General features: G+C 47.2%; 1 protein-coding gene across 4 annotated transcripts in view; it reads left to right on the forward strand.

Moving 5' to 3' along the window:
• LOC145357125 (tetraspanin-18B-like) overlaps positions 1-8,777 on the forward strand; it is a 127,078-nt gene extending 118,301 nt beyond the window's left edge. For all 4 annotated transcript variants that reach the window (XM_080210281.1, XM_080210280.1, XM_080210283.1 and 1 more), the window contains 2 exons: positions 486-569; positions 7,720-8,777. In XM_080210281.1, coding sequence (XP_080066407.1) covers positions 486-569; positions 7,720-7,767 — 132 coding nt within the window. In that variant the 3' untranslated portion in view covers positions 7,768-8,777. The remainder of the gene's footprint in view (positions 1-485; positions 570-7,719) is intronic.
• The last annotated feature ends 12,230 nt before the right edge of the window (positions 8,778-21,007 follow it).

Here is a 21,007-nt window from a genome sequence, read left to right on the forward strand (position 1 = left end):
TATTGTGTTCCTTTATGAAGAGTTTGCTTCAACTGCTCTTTCAGTCAGTGCGTTCCAGGTGATCATAGCTCATCAAGTAGGAGTGGCACAATGGCACAGTGGTTAGCATTGCTGTCCCACAGCGCCAGGGACCAGGGCTGGATTCCTAGCTTGGGTCACTGTCTGTATGGAGTTTGCACCTTCCCCCCATGTCTGGGTGGGTTTCCTCCCACACTCAAAGATGTGTGGGTTAGGTGGATTGACCATGCAGATTTACTCCTTGGTGTCAGGGGGATTAGCAGGGTAAATATGAGGAGGTTGTGGGGATAGGGCCTGGGTGGAATTGTTGTCCGTGCAGACTCAATGGGCTGAATGGCCTCTTTCTGCACTGTAGTGATTCTATGATTCTATCATTCTCTCCTAAGTACAGGAAGCTCCCGTGGAGGTCAGGATTGCACCTTGGATTATAGCAGCTTTGGAGCATTCATTAATGTTTATTGTTTCAGGGATGTTTCTCAATGATTGCGGAGAATTTTCGGAATTATGTCCATCTGGTGGGCGCGTTCAGTATAATAGTGCTTTTAATTGAGGTAAGGTCACTTTCTGTAAACTGAAGCTTTTGAAAAGCTGCTTGAAGTGAAAGGAAAGAAGATTTGCTCTGTTTATTACTTGCAGTGAAACTGCTAACATAGGTTTATAAATAGGTATCCTCCCCCTCCAGGTACTGTGCCCTAAGAGGACAACCATTTACCTAGAATGACAGAATCATAGACTCCTACTGTGCAGAACAAGGCCATTCAGCCCATCAAGTCTGCACTGACCACAATCCCTATCCCCATAACCCTATGTATATACCCCAGTTAGCCCCCCTGACACTACGGGCAAATTTAGCATGGCCAAACCACCTAATCTGCACATCTTTGGACTGTGAGAGGGAACTGAAGCACCCGGAGGAAACCCACGCAGACACGGGGTGAATGGTGCAGACTCCACACAGACAGTCACCCAAATTGGGAATTGAACCCGGGTCCCTGGCGCCGTGAGGCAGCAGCGCTAATCGCTGTGGCAACGTGCTGCTCTTGTGCCACTCCCATGTCACCATGGATTATGTTTGGCAAAGTGGTACAATGATTTGCCATTGCCTTCTGCAATGTGGTTGACTAGGAAACTCTCCCACTCTTTACCCCCTGACCTTCAGGGTTCACAGGCTGATTAGCAATGTGTTTGACCATGTTATGGATGCACATCCCATGGTCACCAGGTCCTGCAGTGGGATTCAAACCCAGATATTCTGACCCATAGGTAGAGACGCTATCCACTGTGAGCCAAGGCCTCCCACTAATGGGTATATATATGGCAACTGAGGAAATCTTCTTCCATTGATGTTCTTGTGCACACCTATGGCATAGGGAATGCCTTCCTATTGCTCTCTAAACTTGTATTTTTTTACTGCTATCTGTGCAAGTGTCAAGATGCATAGCCAATGAGCGGTGGTTTAAGCTGGACAGTATAAATAGAGACTAGAAGCTTGGGGATATTTAGCAGCTTGGCTAAAATATAAACAAACTAAAAGACAATTGCTGGTCAATTGGGCTGTTTATTGTGGCCATCTTATTGAACAAAGATTTTTAAAATAAAAATAATTGTACAAGGGGGAAGGAAAGTTTCCTCCCACTTTTGTCTGAACAAATAATGTGAACAGTTTTAGCCCCCGTACCTAAGGAAGGGTGTGCTGGCCTTGGAGGGGGGTCTGGAGGAGATTCGTATGATTCCAGGAATGAAGGGTTTGTCATATGAGTGTTGAGGACTCTGGGTCTGTATTCATTGGAATTTAGAAGAATGAGGGAGGTATCTAATTGAAACTTACAGAATATCGAGAGACCTAGATAGAATGGATGTGGAGAGGATGTTTCCACTCGTGGGAGAGACTAGAACTTGAGGGCACAACCTCAGAATCCTTTAAAACTGAGATGAGGAGGAATTTCTTCAGCCAGAGAGTGGGGAATCTGTGGAACTCTTTGCCACAGAAGGCTGTGGAGGTTGTTGAGTGTCTTTAAGATAGAGATAGATAGGTTCTTGATTAATAAGGAGATCAGGGGTTATGGGGAAAAGGCAGGAGAATGGGGATGAGAAAAGTATCAGCTGTGATTGAATAGCGGAGCAGACTCGATGGGCTGAATGGCCTATGCTCTGACATTTTATGGTCTTATGCTGTTACGGGACTGGGTTTCCTGTGTTCCTGCTGGGGCTTCTTTCCTAAAATATGGCAGGTGCCCAGCCTGTTACTTCCCCTGAGCTCACCCCCATCTCAGGGTAGGGAGGTGGATGCTGGCATTGGCAGCCTACCCACCATTTTTAAAACAATAATTAAGGGTAATTAAGCTTGTTAAAAAGCCAGTTGATCAGTGCTCATACACTGCCCACAACTGTTGGTGCGGTCAGGTGTGTGGCATTGGGCAGACGGTTTTTTTAAAAAGGAGGGAGATAAGAAGGAGATATAGGGGAATATTACCTTCAGTAGAGGATGCTCTTTGTGCATCAGGGACACCTCCCCAAGATATTACCCCCTCTACTCACCTGCATTCTGAATCACCCCTACCCACTCCTCTGCCCTCCTCCCAAACTCTTCCCTCCCAATGCCCCAAATATACCTCACGCTGGATCCATTGGGACTTCCCTGGGACTGGGGGTAACGCCGGTCGGACCCCTGGTTGAACTTTTGGTTCTGTTGGAATTGCTGGACCCAATCCTGAGGGAGGGTCTTGTCCCCAGTGAGGGGGTGTATGTGCCAATTTGGCTACCCTGCAATACATTATGGCTGTAGACTGGGCTTGAGTGAGCCGGCATTCAGCTGGCTTTCCTTCCTGTTGTGTTATGATGATGATATAATACCTTGGGCTTATTTACTGCACAAGCCATCAATCACTCTGAAAGGATTGTGGAAACATGTTGTGAGTTCAGCAGACTTGGCAGAGAGACTTCACCGGAACATTCCGGAAGAAGTCAGTGTAGTCACGGCTACTGAAAAGTGGGAAGCGGAAATGCGGTCACACTCAAGGTGCAGGAAGACAGATGGGTGACCGTCAGATTGGGTAGGCGGCCAATGCAGGGGTCCCCAGTGGCTGTCCCCTTATCTAACGAGAATGCCATTTTTGCCACTGAGAGGGGGAAGATCCAATGGGCGACATCAGCAGTGGCCAGAGTGAAGTCACCACACATAGCCCTGCTACAAAGGGTGGGGGGTACAAAACTTGGCAAACCAATAGTGGGAGGGGATTCAATAGCCAGGGGCAGAGACAGGCGCTACTGTGGCTGCGATAGGGATGGTGGTCCTGGATGTCTCTGTGTGGGTACAACGCATCCTGGAATGGCAGGAAAATCAGACAGATGTCATTGTGCGCATTAACACGAGTGACACAGGTAGAAAGAGTAGTGAGGTCTCAGGGAGTTGGGTAGAAGATTAAAAAGCAGCACCTCGAGGGCCTGATTTTACCAATTTCGTTCTGAGTGCTGAATCTGGGCACAATTCCGATCCGGCTCGGAAATCGGAAACCCATTCGCACTCAGCCTGGAAATAATCCCGAGTCTGAATCGCGCTGTGGGTGGGGTTTATCGTGCCCGAAACGCAGCCGCTCCGATTGGGGCTTTGAACTGCGTGTACGCGGTGAGAGAAACTCTCCGCAGTCACATGGCCCCAGGGCCGCAAAAAGCGGATAAAGTGGCCTGGGAGTGAAAAGCAGGAGCGACGTCCACCACGGACATTGCCCCACCCCCACAACATAACTGTCCCCCTTATCACCCCCCCCCAACCTCGCTACCCAGACCAATTGTGACCCTCTGCCCCCCTTCCCCACCCACCGATCACCCGCAGAGAGGCAGCGGACCCTGGCGCTGCCCCCGCACCCCACAGAGGTCCATAAGGCCTCCCTCTCCCCCCACCAGAAGGAGATTGGGCCTCCCCTCCACACCAGAGATACATCTTACCCCACCCCCACCCCACCCCCCCACCAACCCCCCCCCCCCCCCCCCCCCCCCCCCCCCAACACCCCTGTCTCACCAGAAAATGATCGGGCCTTCTTCCCTTGCTTCCGAGAATGATCGGGCCTCCCCCCGCCACCAGACAATGATTGGGCATCCACTCCCCCCCGCCCCCCCCCTCCCCCGGAGAATGGTCAGGCCTCCCCCCACCCCACCTAAGAATGATTGGGCCTCCCCTCTCCTGAGAATGATTGGGCCTCTCCCCCACTAGAGAATGATTGGGCCTCCCTCCTCCCCCCTCTCCTACCAGAGATACATCTGACCCACCTCCTCCCCCCCTTTCCTTCCCTCGCCAGCGAACGATCTGGCTCGTCTCCCTCCCTCCCCACCACCAATCATTGGGATGTCTTCCGGGGAAGGTGGGGCCTGTACAAACAAGGACAGGTTACACCCAAACTGGAGGGGCACCAACGTCCTGGTTTGCTAGTGTGGTTCGGGTGGGTTTAAACTAATGTGGCGGGGGTGGGGGTGGGGATCAGAACAGTGGGTCAGCAAGTGTAGAGACTGGGGGTGAACATGGGACCAAGGCCAGGCTAGATAAGAGGAAGAGTGGGGGGCGGGGTGGGGGCCGCACTCAGTGGGTCTGGAGTTCTGGAGTGAGTCTGCTTCAATACAAGGATTATAACAGGCAAGACAGATGAACTTAGAGCCTTGATTCATACGCGGAACTTGGATGTGGTTGTGGTAATGGAGACTTGGTTAAAAGAGCTGTGGGACTGGTTGTTAAATACTCTGGGATATAGATATTTTAGGTTAGACAGAGGGAAAGGCAAAGAGGTCAGAGGGGGATGGGGGAGGGTGGCGGGGGTTGCAATAAGAACATAAGAACATAAGAAATAGGAGCAGGAGTAGGCCATCTAGCCCTTCGAGCCTGCCCCGCCATTCAATAAGATCACGGCTGATCTGTCGTGGCTCAGTTCCACTTTCCCGCCCTCTCCCCATAACCCTTAATCCCCTCTCTTATCAAAAACCCATCAACCCACGTCTTAAAAATATTTAGCGAGGTAGCCTCCACCACTTCAACGGGCAGAGAATTCCAGAGATTCACCACCCTTTGAGTGAAGAAGTTCCTCCTCAACTCCGTTCTAAACTGCCTCCCCTTTATCTTGAGGCTGAACATATTACAGCTGCACATAAGGGAATTTCACAGTAACTTCATTGCAGTGTTAATGTAAGCCTTACTTATGGCTGATAAATAACCTCTAAAAAAAGAGGGAGGACAGCTTGGAAGGGTGATGTAATGAGACACTGTGGGTAGAGCTCAGAAACAGGAAGGGGGCAGTCGCTACGATGGGGGTGTACATTAGGCCTCCCAAACACACATGGGAAGCTGAAGAGCGGATACGTAAGCAGATTCTAGACCGATGTAGAAATAATAGGGTTGTTGTGGTGGGATAATTTAACTTTCCTCATATTGATTGGAAATCCCTTGGGGCTAGGGGGCCGGATAGTGAGGAATTTGCAAAGTGTATCCAGGAAGATTTTTTGGAACAATATATGGATAGTCCGTATGGATAGTTCCGAGGGGGCCATACTGGATCCAGTACTGGGGAATGAGCCTGGCCCAGGTCATGAGGATTGCAGTGCGTGAACATATGGCAAACAGTGACCACAACTCCGTAAGTTTTCGGATACTCATGGAAAAGGACAAGTGTTGTCCTAGGGTTAAGGTACTAAATTGGGGAAAGGCTAATTACAGCTGGATTAGGAAGGATTTGGAGGCTGTTGTTTGGGAGAGGTTGTTTGAGGGTAAATCCACATTTGGCATGTGGGAATCTTCGAAGGAGCAGTTGATTGAAGTGCAGGACAGGCATGTGCCTATGGAAAGGAAGGACAGGAAAGGCAGGATCCGGGAACCATGGATGACCAGGGAAATTGTGAGTCGAGTCAAAAAGAAAACAGATGCATGCATAAAATCCAGGCAACTAAAAACAGATGAAGCATTTGAAGAATACAGGGAAAGTAGAAAAGAGCTCACACAGGGAGTTAGGAGGGCAAGAAAGGGTCATGAAGTGTCCTTGGCAGATAGGATTAAGGAAAATCCCAAGGCGTTTTATACATATATTAGGAACAAAAGGATTGCTAGAGAAATAGTTGGACCACTTAAGGACAAAGGAGGGGAATTATGTGTGGAGCCAAAGTGGATAAGATCCTTAATGAATACTTTCACAAAGGAGAGAGACACGTTGATAGATGATGTCTTGGGTTGTGTAAACCCTCTAGAGCAGTCCATCATTATGAGGGAGGAAGTGTTTTAAGAAACATTAAGGAGACAAATCCCCAGGGCCAGATGGCATCAGACAGGAGAGGAAATTGCTGGGCCTCTAATAGAAATCTTTGTTTCCTCGTTGGCCAGAGATGAGGTCCCAGAGGATTGGACGATAACCAATGTTGTCCTGTTATTTAAGAATGACTAACAGTTTGAGGTAGGCCAGCAGTGTGAAACGGGAGATGTTGGATGCGTGGATCTCGGTCAATTGTTGGAAAGTAGAATCAGGAAACGTGTGATGAGAAGCTGATCTGTTATCATGCACTGAAACTCAGAAGAATTTCAAGCTGATTGTGACATACAGGATTCTCAGGGGCTTTGACAGGGTAGATGCAGAGTGATTGTTTCCCCTTGTGGGAGAGTCTAGGACTTGAGGGCAGAATCTCAGAGTATGGGGTTACCCATTTAAGACAGAGATGTGGAGGAATTTCTTCTCTCAGAGGGTAGTGAATCTTTGGGATTCTGTGAGCTGTAGAGGCTGGGTCATTAAATATGTTCAGATGGACAGATTTTTATTTAGTAAGCAATCAAAGGCTATGGTGATAAGACCAGAAAGTGGAGCTGAACTTTATCATATCTGATTATACCATGATCACACTGAGTGGTGGAGCTAACCCGATGGGCAGAGTGGCCTTCTTCAGCTCTTAACATCTTACTTACTTAGCACTCGCAAAACCATCATAGAGTCGTACAGGGCAGAAGTGGTTCTTTGGCCCATTGAACTGCACCACACGAGAAACACCTGAACTCCCACCTAATCCCAGCTACCAGCACTTGGCCCATAGTGTTTAATGTTATGATGTCCCAAGTGCTTAAACAGGTCCTTTTTAACAGAGTACAATCAATCCATTTAAAAGGCCAGAATCAGGTTAGCCTTTGGAAAGAGAAAAATGGAAGGAAAAACCTGGAGATAAATTAAAATATAGCAATCACTGAGAAATGTACTGCTCTCCATTCATTTTTAGAGAAGTATAACTGATTGAGTTGCTGTCTCCAGTTAGATCCCAATCTGGTGGATGATTTGTTCCATTTCTCTCTTCACTTTCTGTGATACACCAGAAAGTGTGCACCCCTCTCAGTGGGAAGAACTGTGTGGGAAATGTTTAATATCCCAGAAGAGGTGGGAAGCAGAGGACATAAATTTAAGGTAATTGGCATCAGGACCAGAATGGAAATTAGGTTTTTTTTATTTCTATAGAGAGTTGTGAACTGTAATTCCATTGCCGGGAAGGATGGCGGAACCTGACTTCAGAAGGCAATTGAATAAATGTTTGAAGGGAAAGAAATTGCAAGGGATAAAGGTCAGGCTGTGGAACTAATTGAATAGCTTTTATAAAGGAGCTGGACCTTCCTTCTGTATTGTGTCAGGCTCTGATCCAGACAAAACTTTGTATCGCTATATGGAGCAAAACCTGTTTACTTTTCCTTTGCAGCTTGGTGCTATGGCTTTCACTATCTTTGTCTACCGGACTTACAACTAGTAATGGCCAGAGTCAGACTGGAAAGGCAGTGCTCCAGTCATTATCGAACAAAGAAAGGAAGAAACTGACAGCTGGAAACATGTGCTGGACAATGACTGGGTGGACCTGCATCAGTGATTTACTGAGACTTCATTCAAATAATGTGTGAAATCAGGTTGGGAAAGGAACGGAACAAACCTTAACAAAGAACAATCCAACCAGTTTTGTATTCTGCCCACACAATTATATTCTTTATTTTAGTCCTGTTAAGAATGTGCTACTTAACTTTTTAACAGCGTTACTGTCCATGATTAAATGGTGTGTAGTGAGGTACCAATGTAATGTCGAGCTAATTATATTACAGTGTAATAGATAAGGATTTTGTGAAATGAATCTTCAGATTTCTTCTGTCTGAATATTTGTAATATCTCAGTTGTATTTTTGACCTTGAGGCTGAAAGTCTACAGTGAACATCTTTTTAAAGTTGCCCTTTTAATTTATTATCCCCTTTAGCAGTTTATTCTCTCCCTTCCTCTACTCCAAGCAGATGACCAACCAGCCTTGCGCTTTTTAAATGATTGCGACAGAGGCAGGGACTCATATGGGTCACCCTGTTCACTTCTCAAGCCGTGGCAGCCCCCACCCCAGATCCCCACCCCCTCCTCCACCTCCCAGTTTCGACGTGGCAACTTCCTCCCGCAGGCTCACCTGCCGGGAAAAGGAACTCGCCAGGAATCCTGTGCTCCATCAGTCAGCAGGGCAGTGCGTTAACGTGGCAGCTACCCGCGTGTGCGTGTTTCCTCCTGACACTGTGGAAATGATTCTGTTCTTCACTGAGCTTTTTTTTCCAGTTTTAATGGAGGAGGAGGTTCTATTATTTAGTCACGCACTGGTTATATTTCAAACAACAAGGAACAAAAACAGCCCGGGAAACAGGCCCTTCGGCCCAACGAGCCCGCGCCGCCATTTTAACATTACCAGTCCTCCCCCTCCACCCATGACCCTTATCTATGCTTATGGCATTCCACATTGAGGGAAAACTAATTTAGAGACAATTTATTACCTCCAATCAGCCCAATAGCACATCTTTGGGGTGTGGGAGGAAACCGGAGCACCCGGAGAAAACCCACGCAAGCACGGGGAGAATGCGCAAACTCCCACAGACACCGGCCCAAATCCATGTGTCTGCACAGCAATCAGTGATAGTCACTGAGCTGTCGTCTTGCCCAGTATCTGGTCCAGTTTAAGCACACACTAACGACATGAAGCACTAGGCTATTCTCGAACATCCAAGAGCAGCCCCAGTACGACCCATCGCGTGTATGCCCCTTGTCGGACAACAAGGTGGACCGACTTAAACCTGTGAATTTAAAGAGAAAAACATTATTATCATTCCACATCCTTTTACATTCCCAGGGATGTCCCAATGCTAATGAACCTTATTTAAAACAATCTCCTATATCCACCCATCTCCAACCCACTCATGTGCCTGTCTAAGTTACTCTTAAACAACTCCAGCGTGCCTGCCTCCACCACCTTACTTGGCAGAGCATTCCATACCCCCACTACCCTCTGTGTGAAAAACCTCCCTCTAATATCTGTGTTATACCTCTCCCCCCTCACCCTAAGCCCATGGCCCCTCGTACTGTGTGTCTGTAACATAGGAAATAGCTTACATAAGAACATAAGAACATAAGAAATAGGAGCAGGAGTAGGCCATCTAGCCCTTCGAGCCTGCCCCGCCATTCAATAAGATCATGGCTGATCTGTGGTAGCTCAGTTCCACTTTCCCGCCCTCTCCCCATAACCCTTAATCCCCTCTCTTATCAAGAACCCATCAACCCGCTTCTTAAAAATATTTAGCGAGGCAGCCTCCACCACTTCAACGGGCAGAGAATTCCAGAGATTCACCACCCTTTGAGTGAAGAAGTTCCTCCTCAACTCCGTTCTAAACCGCCTCCCCTTTATCTTGAGGCTGTGCCCCCTAGTCCTACTGTCTTTTTTGAGCGGGAAGAGTCTCTCCACCTCTATCCTATCCATCCCATTCATCATCTTATACGTCTCAATGAGATCTCCCCTCATTCTTCTAAACTCTAACGAGTACAAGCCCAGTTTATTCAGCCTCTCCTCATAGCTCAATCCCCTCAACTCCGGTATCAGCCTAGTAAACCTCCTCTGCACTCCCTCCAGGGCCAAAATATCCTTGCGCAGGTGCGGCGCCCAAAACTGCACACAGTACTCCAGCTGCGGCCTCACCAATGCCCTATACAGCTGCAGCAAGACCTCCCTACTTTTATATTCAATCCCCCTCGCTATGAAGGCCAGCATCCCATTAGCCTTCCTGACCACCTGCTTACCTCTGTTTACTCTATCTATACCCTTCATAATCTTATATACCTCTATTAGATCCCCCCTCAGTCGCCATCTTTCAAGGGAAAACAGCCCCAATTTGCTCAACCTTTCCTCATAACCCAGTCCTTCCATACCAGGCAACATCCTGGTAAACCTCCTCTGCACTCTCTCCAGAGTCTCCACGTCCTTCCGGTAGTAAGGCGACCAGAACTGGACGCAGTACTCTAAATGCGGCCTAACCAACGTTCTATACAACTGCAACATTAGACTCTAGCTCTTATACTCTATACCCCTTCCTATAAAGGCTAACATACCATAGGCTTTCTTCACAACCTTCTCCACTTGTACTGCCACCTTCAATGACTTGTGCACTTGCACCCCCAGGTCCCGCTGCGTTTCTACACTCTTTATAGGCTTATCCTTTATCATGTAACTCCTCCCTACATTATTCCAGCCAAAATGCATCACCTCACATTTATCAGGATTAAACTCCATTTGCCATATATCTGCCCAATATACCAGCCTATCAATATCCCGTTGTATTGCCAGACACTGCTCCTCACTGCCCGCCAATCCAGCCATCTTGGTGTCATCTGCAAATTTGCTGATCACACCACTTACTCCCTCTTCCAAGTCATTTATATACACTACAAAGAGAAGAGGTCCCAGTACTGAGCCCTGCGGCACACCACTAGTGACAGACCTCCAGCTAGGAAAGGACCCCTCCACTACTACTCTCTGTCTCCTCTTAGCAAGCCAGTTCTCTACCCATCTAGATACCTGGCCTTGTATCCCATGAGCCTTAATCTTTTCTACCAACCTACCATGAGGGACTTTGTCAAACGCCTTACTGAAATCCATATAGACGACATCAACTGCTCGTCCTTTGTCGACCGTTTTTGTCACCTCTTCAAAAAATTCTACCAGATTCGTAAGGCAAGACTTCCCCTTTACAAAGTCATGCTGCGTATCCTTAATCAGATCGCAACGCTCTAAGTGCTCATACATCCTATCCCTAAGAATCCTCTCCAGCAACTTGCCTACCACTGACGTTAAACTCACTGGCCTATAGTTACCCGGGCTATCCCTCCTACCCTTTTTAAACAACGGTACCACGTTTGCTATCCTCCAGTCCTCATTGTCTTGGTGGGTGCACGTGTATGCAAACTTTAACTTCTGTGCACAAAAAAAAGCAGCAGCGGGGGCAACATTTAAAAAAAAATCCATTTTGATGCTATTTATTATACTATGCAAGTGGAATCCTGGTACCAAGAGCCCTCCAAACATTGGATGTTTAAAAAAAAGTTACCTAAAGAGTTCACAACTTGGTGGCACAGTAGTTAGCACTGCTGCCTCACAACGCCAGGGTCCCAGGTTCAATTCTGGCCTCAGGTCACTGTGTGCAGTTTGCATGTTCTCCCCATGTCTGTATGGGTTTCCTCCGGGTGCTCTGGTTTCCTCCCACAATCCAAAGATGTGCAGGTTAGGTTGATTAGTCATGCTAAATTGCCCCTTAGTGTCAGGGGGCTTAGCAGGGTAAATATGTGGGGTTACAGGGATAGGGGCTAGGTGGGATTATGGTCGGTGCAGACTCAATGGGCTGAATGGTCTCCTTCTGCAGTGTAGGGATTCTATGATAATGAGTGAAGGATTTCCCTGCTCACTACTGTCATCAACATCGGGAGGGGATTTGTGAAGTTTTCCTTATTATTTTTATTCCTAGTAAAATCATCAATGTTCTTTTCTACTTCTTAACCCAGTCTTATAACCTGCACACCAGAGCAAGCACATTTGGGTATCTGATACCAAGATTTTCGACTGGATGTTTACAAGCACACAGTACGTACTAGATGACTGTACAGTGCATGTTTTACAGCAACCTGTCTATCACTGACTTAACCCATAATACAATGATTCTGATTTACTGCCCTTTAATATAGACATCACTCCAGTCTACTGGAAATATTAAATGTATGAACTGCTGGCACGTTCAGGACTAACCCCAATTTCTCAAGAACCTTAGGATGAATTCCGTTGGAACCAGGAGCCTGCCACGTTTCGGAAATATTTCTAGGCTCACTTGCACATAGCAGCATCTTTACGTAACAGCACTGGGTCAGCACCATCTTCAGTGGTGGAGACTGATGAAAAATAATTATTTATAAATTCAGCCATTTAACCCAACTCCAACTGGCCCTGCAGATTCCTGCAGTGACCTTGCTGTCAATTAGTGACAACATTGATATCCATTGATGGGTTGGCAGTTTGACAATAAATGTTTGTGCTCTCAACTGAGCCAGAATGACTTGTCAATCATTCGCCAGTTTGTTTACCTGGCTCTTGGTAAATTATTCCTGCTGTGAGATCTCAACATCACCATGTAGATTTGTATTGTCTTCCTTTAGTTTTCATTTGTGATGCGCTTATTTCTACAAAATTCTTCAACTGACCCAACTTAAGGTAACGAAATATTACTTCAAATGAACTTGGATAGGGATTGGAACTCAGATTTTGCTCTGATATCTGGAAGTACTTCACGAGAAAGCAAATTAATCTATTTTGGATGAATAATGACATGAAGGAGTCAGTTTGCTACGGGATTTAACATGCTGGTGGCTCACGTAGCAATAAATGACGTATGACCAGTGTCTGAATTCATATAACCTCAAACATTGGCTGGAATTTTACTGCCCCACCCGTCACGGGAATTGGAGCGGCCAAGGGGCGGACAATCGGAAGGTCCAGTGACCTCAGGCAGGATTTTACGGTTTCCGGACAAGCGAGGCTGTAAAATCGCACTCGTTGGCCAGAATTCTCCAATGTTGTACACCACTGTCAACAGGAACGGAGAATTTGGCACTCAGCCCAAACTCAATTTCTAGCAGTGAGACGAGGTCAGAGAATCCTGGCCATTACTCACAGAAAGTGTTCCGTTGTCTAACATTTGGCAAAGATGGAAGCAAAATCACTCAGTTCAAAAGCAAACATCTTGTGTGATTTATTCAAATATGTTTCTGAGTAACAAATTCTTTTTGATATCAGTCACCTAATTCACTGGGTTTCTGTTGCTGGATTGAATATATTTATGAACCTATCATTTCCAATCAGTAAATCAGGAATCTTCAACAAGAGAAAGAAAGGAGCCATTATGTAAAGAAATTACTTAAATCATAGTTTCACAATGCAATTGCGAACTATTATATTTTACAATACCGGTGTAACTAAGTTTACCAACAATTGTAAAAATATATTGCTGCTGCCATTTACTTGTTGTATGACTATTCAATAAATCTGGTAAGCAGATAAAATTTAAATCAAACCTCAATATAATATTATCTTTCAGCTTTTGGAAAGCATAGAAGAATTCACGAGATGGGATGGAATCAAGACCTGAAGTAATCTGTAAAGATTCTCTGTTAGTTCAGGGTAGCACGATGGCACAGTGGGTTAGCACTGCTGCCTCACAGCGCCAGGTACCCGGGTTCGATTTCCAGCAGCACGGTGACACAGTGGGTTAGCACTGCTGCCTCACAGCGCCAGGTACCCGGGTTCGATTCCCAGCAGCACAATGGCACAGTGGTTAGCACTGCTGCCTCACAGCGCCAGGTACCCGGGTTCGATTCCCAGCAGCACGGCGACACAGTGGGTTAGCACTGCTGCCTCACAGTGCCAGAGACCCGGGTTTGATTCCCAGCAGCACAATGGCACAGTGGTTAGCGCTGCTGCCTCACAGCGCCAGGTACCCGGGTTCGATTCCCAGCAGCACGGTGACACAGTGGTTAGCGCTGCTGCCTCACAGCGCCAGAGACCCGGGTTCGATTCCCAGCAGCACGGTGACACAGTGGGTTAGCACTGCTGCCTCACAGTGCCAGAGACCCGGGTTCGATTCTCAGCAGCACGGTGACACAGTGGGTTAGCGCTGCTGCCTCACAGCGCCAGGTACCCGGGTTCGATTCCCAGCAGCACGGCGACACAGTGGTTAGCGCTGCTGCCTCACAGCGCCAGGTACCCGGGTTCGATTCCCAGCAGCACGGCGACACAGTGGGTTAGCACTGCTGCCTCACAGCGCCAGGTACCCGGGTTCGATTCCCAGCAGCACGGCGACACAGTGGTTAGCGCTGCTGCCTCACAGTGCCAGGTACCCGGGTTCGATTCCCAGCAGCACGGCGACACAGTGGTTAGCGCTGCTGCCTCACAGCGCCAGGTACCCGGGTTCGATTCCCAGCAGCACGGCGACACAGTGGTTAGCGCTGCTGCCTCACAGCGCCAGGTACCCGGGTTCGATTCCCAGCAGCATGGCGACACAGTGGTTAGCGCTGCTGCCTCACAGCGCCAGGGACCCGGGTTCGATTCCCAGCAGCACGGCGACACAGTGGGTTAGCACTGCTGCCTCACAGCGCCAGGTACCCGGGTTCGATTCCCGGGGGCACGGTGACACAGTGGTTAGCGCTGCTGCCTCACAGCGCCAGGGACCCGGGTTCGATTCCCGGCAGCACGGTGACACAGTGGTTAGCGCTGCTGCCTCACAGCGCCAGGTACCCGGGTTCGATTCCCAGCAGCACAGCGACACAGTGGTTAGCGCTGCTGTCTCACAGTGCCAGAGACCCGGGTTCGATTCCCAGCAGCACGGTGAAACAGTGGGTTAGCGCTGCTGCCTCACAGCGCCAGGTACCCGGGTTCGATTACAGCCTTGGGTCACTTACTGTGTAGGGTTTGCATGTTCTCCTCATGACTGAGTGGGTTTCCTCCGGGTGCTCCAGTTTCCTCGCACACTCCAATGATGTGTGATTTAGGTCAATTGGCCATGCTAAATAGCCCCTGAGAGTAAGGGAGATTGGCAGAGTAAATGTGTGGGGTTAGGGGGATAGGACCTGGGTGGGATTGTGGTTGGTGCAGGCTTGATGGGCCAAATGGTCTCTTTCTGCACCCATAGGGATTCTATCACCGCAAGTGCGAGTTACAGCATAAGAAATGGTCAAACAGCCTGATCAATCCAAGGGCAGAATTTTACCCCCCAGCCCCCTCCACTTGTCCCAACCCAGAAACAATCTCACAATTGGATGGGCAGAGAGCTATGAGCAGGAAACCCTGTCTATCAGCTTTAAGTCTCTTGAGTGGCCAGTGAATGGCTGCTTAGGGCCTTTTCCCACTCAGCCTCCGTGTTTAAGCTGGCAGGTGCAAGTCGTGTTGGAAAAACTTTCCTCCATCTCAAGAAGGAGAGAGGGGGGAGGGGTGGGGGCCCTTTCGGATTTGGAACGTACTTCTCTCTGGGACCTTGGAGCTCCAGCCCTCCATCACCCCCTGGCATAGCCGCCACAATAGCCTCTCTCCCAACCCCTCACGGCATCCCCTACCCCCTTTATCTTTGGGATTTAGTCCCAGGCAGGGTGTTGCAGTTTCTCTTCTGGCCTTTCAGCACTGTGCCTGACCCAGGCTGGAGATGTGTTGGTCAATCTAAGTGACCAACAGCTTTCATAGGCAGGGCCTCCTTTCAAAATCCTCGACACTGTCAATCAATGCTCAAGTGAGCGGTAAGGAGCAGTGGGATTCTGAAGGTTGTCTGGAGTGTGTTACACACTGATTCTCAGGATGGCGAGGGCTGAATGTTCTCCATTTTTAAAATTCTACTCTGCGTCTACATTTATCTTCCATTAAACCAAACGATCCAAATTCATCTTGCTTCTACACCCTTTTAACCCTTCATTCACAGATTCAATTTAATCTTAAATGTTCTCAGGCCTGAGGGAATTAATAGCATCATAGATGTTTACAGCGCGGAAATAGGCCCTTCAACCCAACTTGTCCACTCTGCCCTTTTTTTTAAACCCTGGAGCTAGTCCCAATTGCCTGCATTTGACCCATATCCCTCTATATCCATCTTACCCATATAACTGTCTAAATGCTTTTTAAAAGACCAACTTGTACCTGCCTCTACTGCTACCTCTGGCAGCTCGTTCCAGACACACACCACCCTCTGTGTGAAAAAATTGCCCCTCTGGACCCTTTTGTATCTCTCCCCTGTGACATTCTGTGTATGCACCCGAATGTCGATTAAACTGTAAAGTTACTAGTGATGCTTTACTAACATTAAGCAGGTTAAAGTGTGCCTAGGCCTGGTTACTGCTGCAATTGGTTCAGAGTTAAAGCGGTAATCTCTGAACTCGATCTGGGCAACTTCAAACAGTTGTTTTGGAACAATGCAAAATGTGTGGTACACTTAACCTAAAAATAAAACAGTCCCTCAGTTCACCAGCACCCATCTTTATTAAAGCTGTTCATTCTGACCATAACTCAAAATAGAAGTTGGATTTGGTAAAAGCAGATGTTTGCACTCAGAGTTAACAGAACTGGGAAATAATAGGAAGTGAGATTCGTGACTAAAAAAAAATGAATGAGACTATTTTAATGCATATTTCAGTGAATATGAGCTCATCTTTACTGGGTTGAATAGGGTCACATTAAAAAAGTTCCCATCCCCGCCATCCTGTCTAACACCCACAAGGCAGCACAACGGCATGGTGGTTAGCACCACTGCCTCACAGCACCAGGGACCCGGGTTCAATTCCCATCCTGGGTCACTGTCTGTGTGGAGTTTGCATGTACTCCGCATGTCTGCGTGGAGTTTGCATGTACTCCACATGTTTGTGTGGAGTTTGCATGTACTCCCCATGTCTGTATGGAGTTTGCATGTACTCCCCATGTCTGGGTGGGGTTTTCTCTGGGTGCTCCGGTTTCCTCCCACAGTTCGAAGGTATATGGGTTAGGTTGACTGACCATGCTAAATTGACCCTAGTGTCAGGGGGATTAGCAAGGTAAATACATGGGGTTACAGGGATAGGGCCTGGGTAGAACAATAGTCAGTGCAGACTCGATGGACTAAATGGTCTCTTTCTGTGAGATTCTGTGATTCTATGATGCTGTGCCTTGGTGAGAACTAAGTTAACAGGCTTCTGGCCTCTTCAGGTAACCACCCAGGTTTTCAGTGAATCATCTGCTTTGATAGAGAGTGTCAAAAGGCCATCCAACCTCAGGGGAATCCTGCCCTTGCAACTCGGCCAACATTGTCTACCTGATACGTTGCAAGAAAGGATGTCCCGAAGCATGGTACATTGGGGAGACCATGCAGACGCTATGACAACGGATGAATGAACATCGCTCGACAGTCACCAGGCAAGACTGTTCCCTTCCTGTTGGCGAACACTTCAGTGGTCACGGGCATTCAGCCTCTGACCTTCGGGTAAGCATTCTCCAAGGCAGCCTTCACGACACACGACAGCGCAGAGTCGCTGAACAGAGACTGATAGCCAAGTTCCGCACACATGAGGACGGTCTCAACAGGGATCTTGGGTTCATGTCGCACTATCTGTAACCCCCGTGACTTGCCTGGGTTTGCAAAACCTCACTTACTGTACTGTCTGGAGACAATACACATCTCTTTAAACTGTGATCAGTGCTCCTTCCACTCACATTATCAGCCACTTCAGGTCTTGAACAGCAGGTTAGGTGTAAGGATTCGCATTCTAATCAGTAATCTCTAAACTGTTTGTGCTTTATATGCTCTGTCTGAGGCCAGAACTCTCCATTCACCTGACGAAGGGACTAACCCCGAAAGCTTGTGAGTATATTATCAAATAAATAGGTTGGACTAAAACCTGGTGTTGTCAGACTTTTTACTTGCCCTGATAGCCATGAGTTTTCTTCCAGCATAGCTCAACACAAGAGGATCGCGGGAGCTGCTGGATCTCTTCATCTCTCTCTAATTATCTGACCTCAGATCAAGTTTCACACTTTCATTGCTACCATAGCCAAGATCATTAGACGCCACATAGACTGGTATTGAGTGGTGGAGCTGGCTGGTCCGTGTAACCCAGCTATTGACCAGAGAAACCTGAGGAGTGAGGCCCCGAGATTATAAAATGAAATATCTTACACCACATGCAAAAGTCTGGCTAACAGAGAACTTGTGATGTGGGTATGCCGGCGTTGGACTGGCGTAAACACAGTAAAAAGTCTGACAACACCAGGTTTTAGTCCAACCTATTTATTTGATAATATATATTATCAAATAAATAGGTTGGACTAAAACCTGGTGTTGTCAGACTTTTAACAGAGAACTTAACAAGCTTCCTGTTTGTAGGTTCACTCTCAAAGTGAATCCTAAAATGAAGTTATAATGGTGCCATGTAAAATGAAGCATAATTGTGAGCGTACACAAACTGTGGAATTGTCAGGATGAGGAGAGACTGGAGAAGCTGGGGTTGGTCCAACTGGAAGAGAGAAAGTTAAGGAGAGATTTAATGGAGACCTTTGAAAGATGGAGGCCTCACCCTGGATCCAGCAGGAACGCTGCATCCTGAAGATCCAGGCAGCCAGCTGGATATCCCACCCAATTTATACTGCAACCAGCTGCAACGGCCCTGAGATACAGTGAGGCTCATTTATATAAGGAGTATCATTGATTATCTGCTCTGAACATGTTTAAAATCCCAATGAACAAATTCATTTGAATAATTGCAATGTAAAACTTGTCATTTATATTTTTGATCAGGGTGTTGATAATAAACAATTTTTAAGGTTGGAAGGATTCATCTCGACCTATTTATAATTAAGATAAAACACAGCCTGACCCAAAGATCTGATTATTGTTGTAATATGAAGACATGCAACTTTAAGGCGACACATCTTAACCTATTGTCAATCGGGACGTGGAGATGCCGGTGTTGGACTGGGGTGGGCACAACATCCGGTCAAAGTCTAACAGGGTTATTTGGAATCACGAGCTTTTGGAGCGCTGCCCCTTCATCAATGAGTCATTACACACAGCTCCGGATGTACCAGTCCCACAACTTGTAGGCAGTCTATAAGCAGCAGGGAGTGAGATGAGGTGTCTGCCTCACAGTGAACCTTATTGATGTATAGAATTATCTTTAAACAAAGAACCCAAATTATTGCCTAACCAAACCTTGTGATTTGATTTGATTTACTATTGTCACATATATTGGGATGCATTGGTTTCTTAAGAGCTGTACTGAAAAGACATACCATTCATAGAGTACATAGGGGAGAAGGAAAGGTGCAGAATATAATGTTGCAGTTACAGATAGGGTGAAGAGAAAGATCAGCTTAATACATGTTAAGATCATTCAAAATTCTGATGGCAGCAGGGAAGAAGCTGTTCTTGAGTCGGTTGGTATGCGTTTTGTATCTTTTTCCCGATGGGAGAAGGTGGAAGTGAATATGTTTTGGGCGTGTTTATTATGATTATGCTGGCTGCTTTTCCGAGGCAGTGGGAAGTGTATGGATGGGAGTCAATGGATGAGAGGCTGGTTTGACTGATGGACTGGGCTTTGCTCTCAACTCTTTATAGGTTCTTGCTGCCTTGATCAGAGCAGGAACCATACCAAGCTGTGATCTTTTTGGAAAGTATGCTTTCATCTGTAGAAGTCTCTCGACCATCTCCACTTCATCACTGTTGATGTATACAGACACATGTCCTCCATTATGTTTCCTGAAGTTGATGACTATGTATGATTGGGGTGTTTATAAAGATAAAATGGTTAGCATTGAACTATTACATTTTTCATTGTGCAGAATTATGCAGGCAAATTCCCACCACTCTCACATTCTATCACTTTCTTTTTCTTTCCCATCCCAACCTCACCTCTGCAGTTCCTTCTATTCTGGGTCACAGATCCAACCCCCCACCCCATCTCACTCCCTCTCAGGCTCAGGTTCCAGCCCTGTCACTCCCTCCAAATTCAAATCCCAGGCTCCAATTCCCACTGATTTAAGACCTGGACCTCTGCTTCCCCCGACTGTCAGCAGCCTTGTCCAACTCTGCAAGATAACAGGGTTGGCGTGTGCTCCGAGCCCCCCAGTACCGGATAGCTTCCAAGTAATTCCTGCACTTTTCACAGCTTTTAAGCCCTACAGTTGCATCCATATCTCTGGAATACATGAGAGGGAAAAGTGGGAATGCCAAACATACAGGGGGTAAAGCAGGGATCAATGAGAGGCAGAGGGCAGAGCGAGAGAAAGAAAGGAGTGCAGAAAGAAAGATTGAGAGGCATAGAGAGATTTCAGACATTTCTTCAAAATCTCAGTCCAATGTGTGAAACAGGATAAATCCTGTCTATAGGCAGGTTTTAATTTGGGGCTGTAATCGGGGTGTGCGTGGAGGCTGAACTGGACAACACGGGCTTGTTGCCTGTAAGATCTTCACTCTGCACCTCCCTAAGAGATCCATGGAGATCTTGTGGTCTAATGGGATGTGTTCGTACCTCTGAGTCAGAGGCTCTGGGTTCAATTCCCACCCTGGGACTTGACAACCAAGGAAGGTGGGTTCATTACACGGTCAAAGAGTTTGAGTATCAACCTGGAAATCCTTCCAATGGCAGTTGTTCAGAGCAGGAGAGACTCCTGGTCAGTCAGGACATGAGACAGAAAGAATGTTGGAGACTCTACCATCACTATCTATAGCTCCAGAACACACAAGTTAACTCAGGCTCCATGAGTGAACTGTAACACATCATCACTGTAATTCAGGAGGTGAAAAGTGTTGTGAGGTTTAGGAATTATTATGGACTACATCCCAGGGTTCTAAAAGAGACAGCTGAGGAGAGTTTTTCACGCAAAGGGTAGTGGGGGTGTGGAATGCACTGCCGAGTAAGGTGGTGGAAGCAGGCACGCTAGGGTTGTTTAAGAGTCACTTAGACAGCCATATGAGCGGGCTACATATAGGGGGATATAGTAGGCCTTACTGAACATTGTAGGCTTGGGAATACGTTTTGCCTCAGGAATGTTAGTCTTTGCCTGTTTAACAATGAATTTTTTGTCTCCACAGGCATTTAAGTCCAGCAAGGGGCATGCAGGCGGCAGGTTGTAGTGGGCTGCTCTTGGATGTTGCTTC

The sequence above is a fragment of the Carcharhinus amblyrhynchos genome, chromosome 22 (assembly GCF_965287045.1).
Source record: "Carcharhinus amblyrhynchos chromosome 22, sCarAmb.v2.hapA, whole genome shotgun sequence".
Classification (NCBI taxonomy): Eukaryota; Metazoa; Chordata; class Chondrichthyes; order Carcharhiniformes; family Carcharhinidae; genus Carcharhinus; species Carcharhinus amblyrhynchos.